Source organism: Pseudorasbora parva, chromosome 11 (genome assembly GCF_024679245.1).
Source record: "Pseudorasbora parva isolate DD20220531a chromosome 11, ASM2467924v1, whole genome shotgun sequence".
In the NCBI taxonomy this organism is placed as follows: domain Eukaryota; kingdom Metazoa; phylum Chordata; class Actinopteri; order Cypriniformes; family Gobionidae; genus Pseudorasbora; species Pseudorasbora parva.
Genome location: NC_090182.1, coordinates 27,334,531 through 27,346,706, shown reverse-complemented (window position 1 = coordinate 27,346,706; position 12,176 = coordinate 27,334,531). Strand labels below are relative to the sequence as shown.

The 12,176-nt window shown below is 37.3% G+C and overlaps 1 protein-coding gene across 1 annotated transcript in view; it reads right to left on the bottom strand.

The window, feature by feature from the left end:
* The window catches only part of gpc3 (glypican 3), a 173,809-nt gene that overhangs the window by 147,728 nt on the left and 13,905 nt on the right, over window positions 1-12,176 (bottom strand). Inside the window, exon 2 of the mRNA XM_067457674.1 lies at window positions 8,219-8,380. Coding sequence (XP_067313775.1) covers window positions 8,219-8,380 — 162 coding nt within the window. The remainder of the gene's footprint in view (window positions 1-8,218; window positions 8,381-12,176) is intronic.

The window sequence follows — 12,176 nt, the reverse complement described above, 5'->3', positions numbered from 1 at the left end:
CCTGTGATGCCCTTCCTTCTTGGTGCTTATTTCCCCTCAGCTCGGTGTCTCTCCTGGGCACCCATTGACACGCAGGAGGTCTTTCTCCTCCTCACCATCTGCTAATTCAGGACCAGACTCTAATCACCTGCTCCAATGCACCACTCTCATTCACAAACACCAGGCTAACCGTCTGCCACCTTGCAATGTAATCACTGTCATAATCAAGAGAGCACTGCTTCCTCATAGCTTTACTCATGTAGATTCATGCTAATGTATTAGCGACAATTAGACCTCAGTACCTACAGCGGTCATCATGGTTTATGTTTAGATGCCCATTTCGGCACGATGAGTCATTATGTTTAGTGAACTTGTGATTAAATGCTTACTTGTTTGTTTAGCTCCATTATGCATATTTGCTTTAATGGTAATATCATGTGAAACTGGATTTTACTTATTCTTTTGAAGTGGAAACTCTCCTGGTTGTTCAGAAATCATCATTGAATCGATTTCAACCATAAGCCCGTTAACAAATATCATATTTGTATATCAACTTGGTCACCCTGATGTCCACCATGATAATCTATACAAATCAATCTTAACAGAGGTCATTTACATGTCTTATTGGTACAGCAGCAAAACAGTCAATGTAGTTTTATATATAGAAAGAGAGTTGAAGCAAGGAATTTGAGTTCAAGGAATAAAAAAGAAAAGAAGAAAAGAAAAGATAAATAAAAATTACACTGACCAAATACTAAATACAGTGAAAAAAGAAATGTATAACCTAAAATAAATCAAAAATGTAATAAAATAATACAAACATTTATATTATATTATATTGCTGAAACAAATAATAAAAATATAACAGAATGATTTTATATATATATAATAAAATTGCAATTCATAATATGTGGCCCCTTTAAAAAAGATTGTTTTATTAATAATCTATATTGTCGAAAAGTGGAGGAGACCGGGTATAGCATCACTACCAATTCCATGAATCACAGATAAGATGGGAGTCATATGACAGTTTCAGTTTCCTCTCACTTCCTTTATGATCCCACATGATGGAAGTTTTGATGTCTGTGTTGATATCTCTCCTGAAGCTACAGCAGAAAATTTAATTCTGAGGTAAGAAACTACAAAAATAAAAAATAAGACAATATTTTGTTGTACTTCTACCGTTGTAGATCATGTTGTATGAGTTCAATTATCAGGTGAAAGTGTAGTTTCTCTAGTAAAGAATGGTGTATCAATCTGTTAACTTCAAAGCACCATGCTAATACAGCTAGCTAATCAATGGGTGACAGTGCGTAGGTTTTCACACGTTTTGAAACAACCACCCCCTTACAGTACATACAACTAAGAACATTATTGTGATTTTAATAATTCTACAGAATGCTTATGTTGATGTTAATTTGCTCTCGCTCACACACACACACACACACACACACCCACACGCATATGAATGTGCACGTACAGACATGATGTGCACACATACACTCCCCATATTCACACATATTTTATTGTTCCAGCCAGTCATTTAAAAGAAAACTGTTGTTGTGGCATTTCACTTGGAGTACCCTTAGTTTTTGTGCATTTTGGCTACCTGTCACAACTTGTGTTACAACCTACCCCAGTAGTAGGGTAGGTTGTAACAAAGCACCAATTAGTATTTGTCATCATCTCACAAAGTCTGTGGTATAGCTGGAGAAATTTAAATTGTTGGCATTTGTAGCAGACAAATGTGTGTACTTTGTCTAAACGTTTCATATGTGTAGCTAAAAAAAAGGGTAGTTTCAGGTGCTGAAGAAAAAAGTGTTACAACCATACTCCCTTACTTTCCATTGTTACAAAACTAAATTACAGAAAGAGTCTGAGCATACAAAGCTCTACATGAGAAAATAATGCCCTTTACTTTCAATTCACTATTCCTGCTTAAGGGAAACACTTTCTTTTAACACCTCAGAGCTCTTGGGCAGTTATAGAGCTGTGCTTAAGTTAGAAAGCAATAGATAACCGATGGCATACGGCACCTAAGAGCTTCACTAACTGCAAAATACATCTCTTAACTAAGCAAACTCTGAAGTGTGTGTCTCTCAGCTGAGTCTGAGTCTCTACCGAATCTCTCTTCAGAGACAAAGTCACTCTTTAAGCTGTTCTTCACCCTCTGAGCTTTTGGTCTCTTTACCACTGCACAGAGTCTGAGAAGAGAGATCACTTTGATGATTACACCAGGCTGGATCAGTCTCCACTAGACTCTGCATATTCAATGGAGCACCAAAGACCTCTCTGAGCCCGTTTGCCCCTACGACACCATCCCATAAATATCCACGGAGCATGTGAGAGAAAACTAATTATAATTGTTAGAGAAAGATGCAGTGATGGCAAATATATTTTCACTCATCAGGCAAACGAGGCACAAAGGGCTTGTTTGCGAGATGGCACAGACATTTCTAACCATCATTAAGTTATTAAATTCGCCCTAGGCGGAGAGTAAACAACTTCAGATGGCTTTCATGGCCGGTCCAGCTCTCCGTCAGCCAGGCCTTTATTGGGTTATGGTGAAACTTCGACAAAGAGCTAAATGACTCCGGAGAGAGAGCGGAGCGGGTAGCATTAGAGAGGAGTATGCCGGGAAAAAAACGGGATGGGGAAAAAAAGATTGAAACTAAGACCAGACGCCTAAAGCACTTAAGATCGAGCAGCACTAACAAGGTTGGGATGACAGTTGGACATGCAGTGTCGACTGAAATAACCTTTGATTACTTGCTGTCGCAGTGGATAAAGTGGCTCATTGAGGTATAGCAGAACTGCATTTTGGGAGACCAAACACACACAATGCACACAAACCAGACATGTAATTGAGGGATAATGATGGATGTTGTAATGCTTGACTAAATACGACTTACTTAACTATAAGCCTGAACTTTAGGCATGAATCATGAAATGAGCATGAATTTGAGCTAAATCTGTTCTTAATAAATTTTCTAGTGTAAAGTCTAGAAAAAGTCAAGTACTTCTACTCCTCTAAAGATCTGATTGGGTTAAAACTAGAAAGCTAGTAATTGACTGTTTCGCATGTGAGACCAGGTGTATATATTGTCTTTTCATCTCTATAATGTTGCTTTTAAAAGTAAGTATGAGCACAAAAAAGAGCTGAAAATGTTTATAATGTCATATTAATGTATATACACACTTTTTTATGATGCTTACATTGCACATAGGCTCACCAAGGCTGGATTATTTGATTAAAAATCAAGCACAAAAAAGCTAATATTATGAAATATGTTTTACAATTGATAATAACTCTTATCTATTTAAGTATACTTAAAAGTGTAATTTAATTCTGTGATGGCAAAGCTACATTTTTAGCATCATTACTCTAGCCTTCAGTGTCACATGATCCTTTAGAAATCATTTTAATATGCTGATTTGGTGCTCAATAAACATTTCTTCATGTTGAAAACAGTGTAATGTTTTTGTGGACACTGTATTACATTTTTAAAACAACATGCATCAGTAATAGGAATCTTTTGTGACATTATAAATGTCTGTCACTTTTGATCAATTCAATAATGCACTCTTCCTGAATAAAAGTATAACGGTAGAGTACGGAAGTAATGTATAATGTGGGAAGGGCAATGAAATATTTAGCTGAACTTTATCTGCTCAACTATCTTCGGTTAATATAGTATTTTTATTTAACACACATTTTCTTTCTAATTTGCAGATCCCCTGCTGTACTGCCATGGACCCCCTGTTGAAGACCACAGATCCGAATGTTTTTGAGGCTGATATTTCAAGCAGTAAACAAACATTTGCAAACAACATTGCCATGTCCTAAAGCAATATACACAGAATGCAAAAAACTTTGTAGATTCTTGGTATGCTGTTTTTTGTTTGAAAAGGCATTACAAATAAAGTAGAATTTTATCTTATTTTGGGAACAATTTGTTATGCAGCAGACGCACTCACCCAGAACTCATTCTGGCTCTCTGTGTTCACACACATCAATACCTAAAGCATGTCTTTCAAGGGTGGATCTGAGGATGAGAAAAATGGATAAATTAAGCATGACTCTCTTTTTACACTACAGTCTTTGAAATGGGGATTACCTGTTAATTTGATTCAAATAAAAAAAGAGCTGGTGTCATTTAAATGCTGTGTACCTTCCCAAAGCGGTAAAAAGCAGCTCTGTGTGGCACTGCAGATCTTGCTTTATCCCGCTAACAGGAACTCAAATTGTCTGTCAATCGGAATGACATGTAAGAACAAACCACATGACTTGGGTTTCTACCAGGGTTTGGCATCCATCTTTAGCTCTAATTCATTCCCTCCAGCGTTTCATTAATCACCAGTTCAGATCAACAGCAGGAATACTGTGTATCCATCAAACGTGATCTAGATAAACTTTATATCCTTCACTACATATAATGAACAATGTCTGTTATCATTCAATGTCACTCATAATGAAACTCTAATTTTTCCTTGTATTGTGAGAAATATCCGAGTAATACCGCTTCTTGTAGCTTGCTATAGCTGTTGTCGTGACTGACAGGTTTCCCACCTTCGCGAAAAATACATTAGAGGAGAGATGTTGCTGCAAGTGGGAGGGAAAGAGATTTCGATTAAAGATTACGAGGACACTTGAATTTTTAAACAAAAATTGATCTACATGGATACCAAGAACTGTGTATTTTGATTTCATGTTTACTTTAAAACATTCACACAATGCGGTTCACTGCATCATCTTATGAAGGAAGGAATGGAACAGAAATAATGTATCAATCTGCACTATTTTAGTAAAAAAAATATACTTTAAAACCATTGGCTAGATAAATGTCTTCATGTGATTTAGCATTTAAAAATAGAGACACATGTATTCTGTTCCAATGCACATTGTTATGTTTGAACAAGAAAACGTTCTGCGTTAAACTAGCCTTAACTCATAAGAATATGGCTATCACCTCATTAAAGAGGTCATGCGTGACATATATATATATATATACATACACATATATATATAGTTCTATGTAAGATCTAAAGTTAACAATTTTCAATGATATAAGTACAAAATCAAATTGTATTGTGCTATCATATTACTCTACAATCCTTATATTGTGTACGCCCCATTTTTCAGATCGTTTTTACACCATTGGTTTGTTGGACAGACTGACTCACAAAGTGAAGTATTAAAAAAACTTCTTCACATGCCAGATGTTTCCCTTTTATCACCCATAGGCCTGATTCCGTTTAAGATTTTAGAGGCATTTAACCAAACCATTGACATGAATCAAAACAGACACACTGTGACTAACTGCGATATGAGACCGATCAGGGGACCCGAAAAACTGGCGCACAGCGCTCATCACTGGATGCCATGAAAAAGTCCCTGTGACAGAGCCTCTTAACTTTTATGATTGTTTGGCAAAGTTGACTTCAAAGAGCGGATTCTTTGGCGCTGCTTGCGGTGTGTGAGAAAGCCAGGCTAGCGTGGGGAGGGGCAGCAGGGGCTGATGGGAGTCGAGTGAAGGGAAGGGATAGAGGATGCTGGAGTGGAGAGCAGAGCCCTTTGATCTGTGTCAGCCTCGAAAAGTACAAAAGAATCAAAAGCAATGGGGAGAGCAGCACAGAAGATTGCAAACAAGGCCCGCTCGTAATTCCCCTTGGGAGCGTGCAGGGGAAAAACACGACGAGACAAGAGCACATTCAGAAATTCTGCGAGCTGTTTGGGAATTTCTCTCAGGCCTAATGCTGAAGCAATTAGCATTGAACTACCTCCCTGAACAGACAGGACCTAGCCAAATCCACCATGCTAACATAGTTAGCGCAACACAATTAGCGGGGGTGACCCACTCATGCCAAATTACATGATTCATTATGCTGACCAATTACACTGACCAATCAGGAAGATCCATTTTCCGTTTTGTAATTGGCTGTACATTTGAAGTCGGTGTTAGAGAAGCGACTTTAAAAATTAAAGAAAGGTTGAAAGGTACTTTTACACTAAACTAGGAACTATATAATCTACTTGCTTTTAAAAGTTTGGGTTCAGTAAGAATTTTTCATGTTTTTTAAAGAAGTCTCTTACACTCACTAAGAAAAAAAAAACTGTAGTATTGTTTAAAATGTCATTTATTTCTGTGATGGCAAAGCTGAATTTTCAGCATCATTACTCCGGTTTTCATTGCGACATGATCCTTCAGAAATCATTCTAATATGCTGATTTGGTGCTCAAGAAACATTTATTATTTTTATCAATATCGAAAATGGTTGTGCTGCTTAATATTTTGTGGAAACTGGTTAAGTTTTTAAGGATTCTTTAATGAACAAAAAGTTCAAAGGAACATAATTTAATTGAAATCTTTTGTAACATTATAAACGTCTTTACTGTCACTTTTGATCAATTTAATGAATCATTTCAAGGGGGGCGACAATACCTCCGACAATACCTGAATGTACTGTTCATTGTCGGAACACGAAGATATTTTGCACTAAAGACGTCATTACAAAGTCCATCTTCTAGTGGTTCTACAATAATTTCATAAAGCGATAAGAATTTGTTTTTGTGCGCAAACACGTTTCAAACCACCAAACTACTGAAATCACGAGACTTTGGCGATCCGAATCGCTGATTCCATAAGCTGATTCATAATGGTTCGAAGCTTTACAAAGAGGTGTTTTGAAATAGGCCATCACTATATATGTGATCATTTCGGGGTTTTTTCGCACAAAAACTATTATCGTAGCTCCATAAAATGATTGTAGAGCCACTGTAGTGAGATGGACTTTGTAACTTCTTTAGTGCCTTTTATGGGTCTTGAGAGAAGAAGGACATTGCCATCAATGGAGGCCTTTCTGAGCCATCAATTTTCAACAAAAATATATTTTTTTGTGTTCTGAAGATTAACAGAGGTCTTACTGGTGTTGAACGACATTAGGGTAAGTAATTAATGACAGAAATTTCAATTTTGGGTGAACTAACCCTTTAAGCTAGAATTAGTTAATACTTAGAATAAGCTAGTTACTTAGCTTATTTTTTAAAGCTTTTATACAGATTAAGTTTTCTTTTGCGCTCTGTGACACAATACGTATGCATTTATTGTCTCATATTTTATTTTAGCTGCATTCCCAAACTCTTGCTGCAGCAGCAGTGTTTATTCCTGCCTTGAAAATGCATTTAAATTCATGATATTTTTCATAACAATCTCATTTTCAACAAAGAAGTGAACTGTGTCGGCTCTCTTGCGAGGTGTGAATTGATGCTCTCCATGTACCGTGTGATTGACTGTTCGTTGCACATGACACACTTTTTAGCTGCTGGTGCTTCAGAGTTAACCACAAACTCAGGACCAAACCCTGAGTAGCCAGAGAACGTTTACAGAACGTTGTAAGCCTTTTGAACCTGATCTAAACCAGTTTGGATTTGAATGTTTTTGTCAACTTTAAACCCTTCTCTGAAAGTTTGTTCCAACTAGTTTCATGCAAAAGGCCTCAGGTCTGCTTAGTATCACATGATCACAACAGTCGTTCAGTTGCCTTTGCAATGAGCCTCTGATAGATTTCTGCAAATGTCCGAAATTATCCTATGATGCCTTTTTAACATGGAACCAAACAGTGCAAATGATGATGCAATCAACAAACAATTCACTGTTACCTAAACTTCACCTGACACCAAAAATGCAACTTTTAATCTCTTAATTTCTTTATCATTGTCAATCTGACATAAAAGACCAACCTCCCTGTTCATACACTAGTGTGTATCTGACCAGCAAAGCACTGCAAAAGCACACAACCGAACTCAAGGTGCAGTCACATTTTCCACTTATTAACAATTTTTGTGTCGAACAAAAAAAAAAAAAAAAGTCCTTTCACTATGAATACATGCAATCGTGAATTTCGCATGAGGGTGGCGAAAGATTTCCCCATGTACATTTTGCAATGGGTCAGCCATGCGGATTCCCTATGTAGACCAACAGAAAGCTGCTTAGTTTGACAGTAGCTTGTGCATGAGAAGGGCTACATAAATCGTGACTATTGACAGTAGACAATGGACCTATTTTGCTTATAACATTTCACTAATGTGACCGCATCTTTACACACTCTAATTAATGAAACATGAGCATAACTAATTTGTGTACAACTCACTGTGACAACCTATGAAATTCAGAAACAGAAATTCCATGACGTTTCGCGAATCATTCCCAGAGTTCATTGTGTTGTTGCATAAACTCACCTTGAAAGAGGGCAGCATTCGAAATAATGAGAACTTTGAGCTGAGCGCTGGTGGCCTGGAGACTTGACTCCATATTCTGTTTGGCAATGAGCAGGTAACGCTCCTCCATTTTGCGAGAACAGCAGGTCAGGCCTTTTGGCTGGCACACTTGCAGATCTGAGCCTGAAGAAAAGGAGATATACACATATTTGTTTGGTGATTGTCCAAACCACAATCAGTGCAAAATGCAGCTGCTAGAGTTCTTACGAGGTCAAGAAAATATGATCATATAACATATTTTATAATCCCTACACAGGTTAACTATTAAGTTCCGTATCAATTTTAAAGTATTGCTACTGACCTATCAGGCCCTAAATGGTTTAGCTCTCTAACTGATCTTCTATCACCATACAATCCATCATCTATCTCTTTAAGGTCATTAAACTCTTGGATTCTGGTAGTACCTAGGATATCGAAGTCTACTAAAGGAGGGAGAGCGTTTTTACACTCTTACAGTTTAAATTTAGATTAAAGACGCATTTCCAAGCATTCACATAATGCATCTCATAATCTTATACTCCAGTTTTATCAGATCGAATGTACATGATTATTTTTGCTAAATGATATCAACAGCAACTACGCTAATTATTTTCCAAATACTTTTCTGTTTTATTCTGCCCATCCGGTAACTAGATAGTTTCTTAGCTCCAGTTTAGATCCAGCCTCTACGAAAACTTCAAATGCCCCAACACCAGTAAAAAAATGATTTAAGAGGACTCTAACTCCAGCGAGGACCTCAAATGAAGCAAACTCTGAATCAACATGCATCCATGCTAAATTCTCTACACTGTAAAAAAAAAAATAGTTTTTTCAATAAGATACCTGGTGGCCTTAAAATTGAGTTCATTGAAATATTTTTTTTAAAATACAATTTACATTTTTGAGAATTGACAACCTTTATTCAAATATTATTAAAACGTAGTGAAACATGCCAAATTGTGCTGTTTTCATGATTTATCATTTTTTGATCTGGTTCAGATACAATAATATTTTGAGTTTCAATTTATTAAACCAATTTATTTCATTGTATCAACTCAATTTCACTAAACTCACACTTTTTTAAGTTAAACCAACCATTTTTTTTTTCAATGTATATATCTAAATAATTTTGTAAAAAAAATGTATTCATTACTTCATTGGGCTCATTGTTTCTGCCTTAAAGTTTATCTAAACCCCTGTTCACAGCCTAACTCCACCTACTATTTGAAAAATGCTGGAAAAGTGGGCCGAGCCCAGCGGAGACAGAAGGGACGAGTGACAAATTGATTGACAGCTGTTAGATTCACAAAGTAGAATCTAAGTACTACTTTTGAAGTAGAAGACTTTTCTTCCCCACCTTCACCTGAAGTGGAGGAGAGTGAATTGTCTGTAGACACAGGGCCAGAGCCTTGTCAATTCCAGCCGCTGACTCAAACTGCGTTAACTCCCAATGCAAAGGGCATGGTGAGCTCGCGCCAGGGGCGTGGGTAGTGATCTTTTGGAAGAACCATCATACGTCATGAGGACCTATGATGTCCAATAGGAAAATTAAACTGCAGTAGCCACCGTTTAACATTAAGAGGGTAGCACTCAGACGTTTTTACCTTAGACAGTAAAACAAATGGACAAAGCGATCCCATAGACTTCAACGGCGGAAAATGAGGTCAATTAGAGGCACTCACTTCCTGATGGCTGAGCGAACTGCGCAGGCTCAGACTGAGCTTGATGACGTAGATGTGACGTGAGCAACCTGTCTGACAGTTGTAGGTCTTCTAGTAGTTGTGGAAAGTGAAATCTGAATCACGTTGTTTAAATATTTTCTCCCGTTGCTTTTAGCTCACTATCGGCTTCTCCCCATTCTTCCCCCTTGACTTTATCGGACTTTATGTCTCCACGTCCCCCCGACTGTCTCATAGACAGTAAAAGATTGCTTCTGAGCGTCTCCTCCTGTCTATACAGTAATTTCTCAACTGTGCGAAAGAGTCGCGTTGGTTATGACGCAATCGTTAGCCCATTTTTACAAAAACGGCTTCTATGGGGCGATAGTGTAAGATACAAGGTAACGGAGCCTTTTATGCATTGTCATGTGTCTCTTTATGAATAAACAATGGGCAAATGGAGTCTTTAAACGTCTCAGATGTAAAGTTATACACTGTCAAAGTGACTCAAAAATGAATGGGAGTCAATGGGATGCTAACAGCAGGTGATGCTTGGTTAGCAATGGCCGCCCTTTTGGGTGGAACGCTTTCCGAGTGCTAGATTACCCCGTTGGTTTTTACACTATATATTGTAGAATTAAAACACTTTATACGTAGACTATAGGGCTGCGTCCAAAACCTGGAGAATGCAGGCATCAAGCCACGTCTGAATCTAATGTTTGCTTCACTTTCTGTCTCCTGAGATACCTTCATCTGATCGATTTTTGAAGGCAGCATACATGTACCCTTCGCTGCCTTTGATATCCCACAATCAGGTGCCTTACAAAAATGCTGCTTAACAAGCCATTACCTGATAAGGAAGCGAGACAACCAGTCAGCTGCCTAGGTTTTTGGATGCAGCCTATGTAAACCCAGCCTGATCTACTGGCGATTTGATTTTGCCCTGCAACTCAGTCTGAAAACCTGTACATTCATTTCTACTGCTTCTGTTACACTTTTGGAGGAATAAATCACAGACTGGCTTATCCACCTGGTCTGCTATTGGCGGGTTTAACACGATGACAGATAGAGAAACGATGGGTCCAAGGACTATCCAATTAAATACAGAATCATTCAAATAATGCTCTTTTATTATAATCTTGTGCAGTAGAAAAAACAGAGCAGACCCCCCCAGACCAATGCTCAATTTTAAATTGAGCTTGGTCTGGTGATAGCAAGACAACTTTATACCCAAATGTCAAGTAATGTACTCGAATCAATGAACAGCACTAATAAAGCCCCAGTCTTGCAGATCATTAACTAAAAAAAGTTGTTCTATAGGGTTTAGTCCCCCTTTTAATTAATACATTGTTAGCTAACTGTGTAATTAAAGTCTGTATTTCTGAAATACATTACTTGGACAGTCAGCTCTGATAAAATATCACTTTAAACTGTGAAACTGCTTTGAAATTATATGTATTGTGAAAGCGCTTTACAAATTAATGTGAACTTAGATGATTTAATAATAAGATAATAGGCGCACATTGTTTACATTACCTATTCAAATCTCAAGGAATGCAGCAAAATGAATACCTGCAACCTAATTGAAAAATGTTATTTGATTTCTGTGCATTGCATTTCATCTGGCCGTATGCCAAACTGATTAGCAGAGAACAAACACTCATTAAAGGAAAACAAGATAATCAGAAAGAACATCATAGTACAGACGGTCCTTAGGAGACTATGCTTCTATGCAAAACGTGTCCATTTAACGTCTGAAGTAGTGAAATTGCCCATGTGGATTGGATAAAAGACAACGAAGTGACAGGAATGTCTTGGTTAGAGGGATGATGAGAATGAAGAGATGATTCGTTGACACTCGTTATACCAGAATCAAGGTTTGAAGGTTATCAAAGAGCCATAAAAAGCCAGTGGATTTGCTGGGAGAGAAAAGTCTACTGAGAAATACATTCTCTGGAAGGTTCTTCAGTTTTTGGCTCACATATGAATAATGATCTAAAAATATTAATGCCCTGTGGGAAAGGAAAGAGAGCAATGTTATCTGATCTCTGTTGAATGAAACATCAAGGATACAGAAAATAAAAATGACCAATGTCTGATTAAGTCCCCTGTGTGTTGAAGTCTATGATGATTTAATATACATTTTCTGTGAATTGGACATGACCTAAATCTTACAGAAGTTCATTTTCATTCATTTATTTATTAGCTCTTTTCATAAATTAGCATAAAACATAAATTCTCCTCACATTTTAAATGTTACTTTGTGAATTGCAAATGATTTC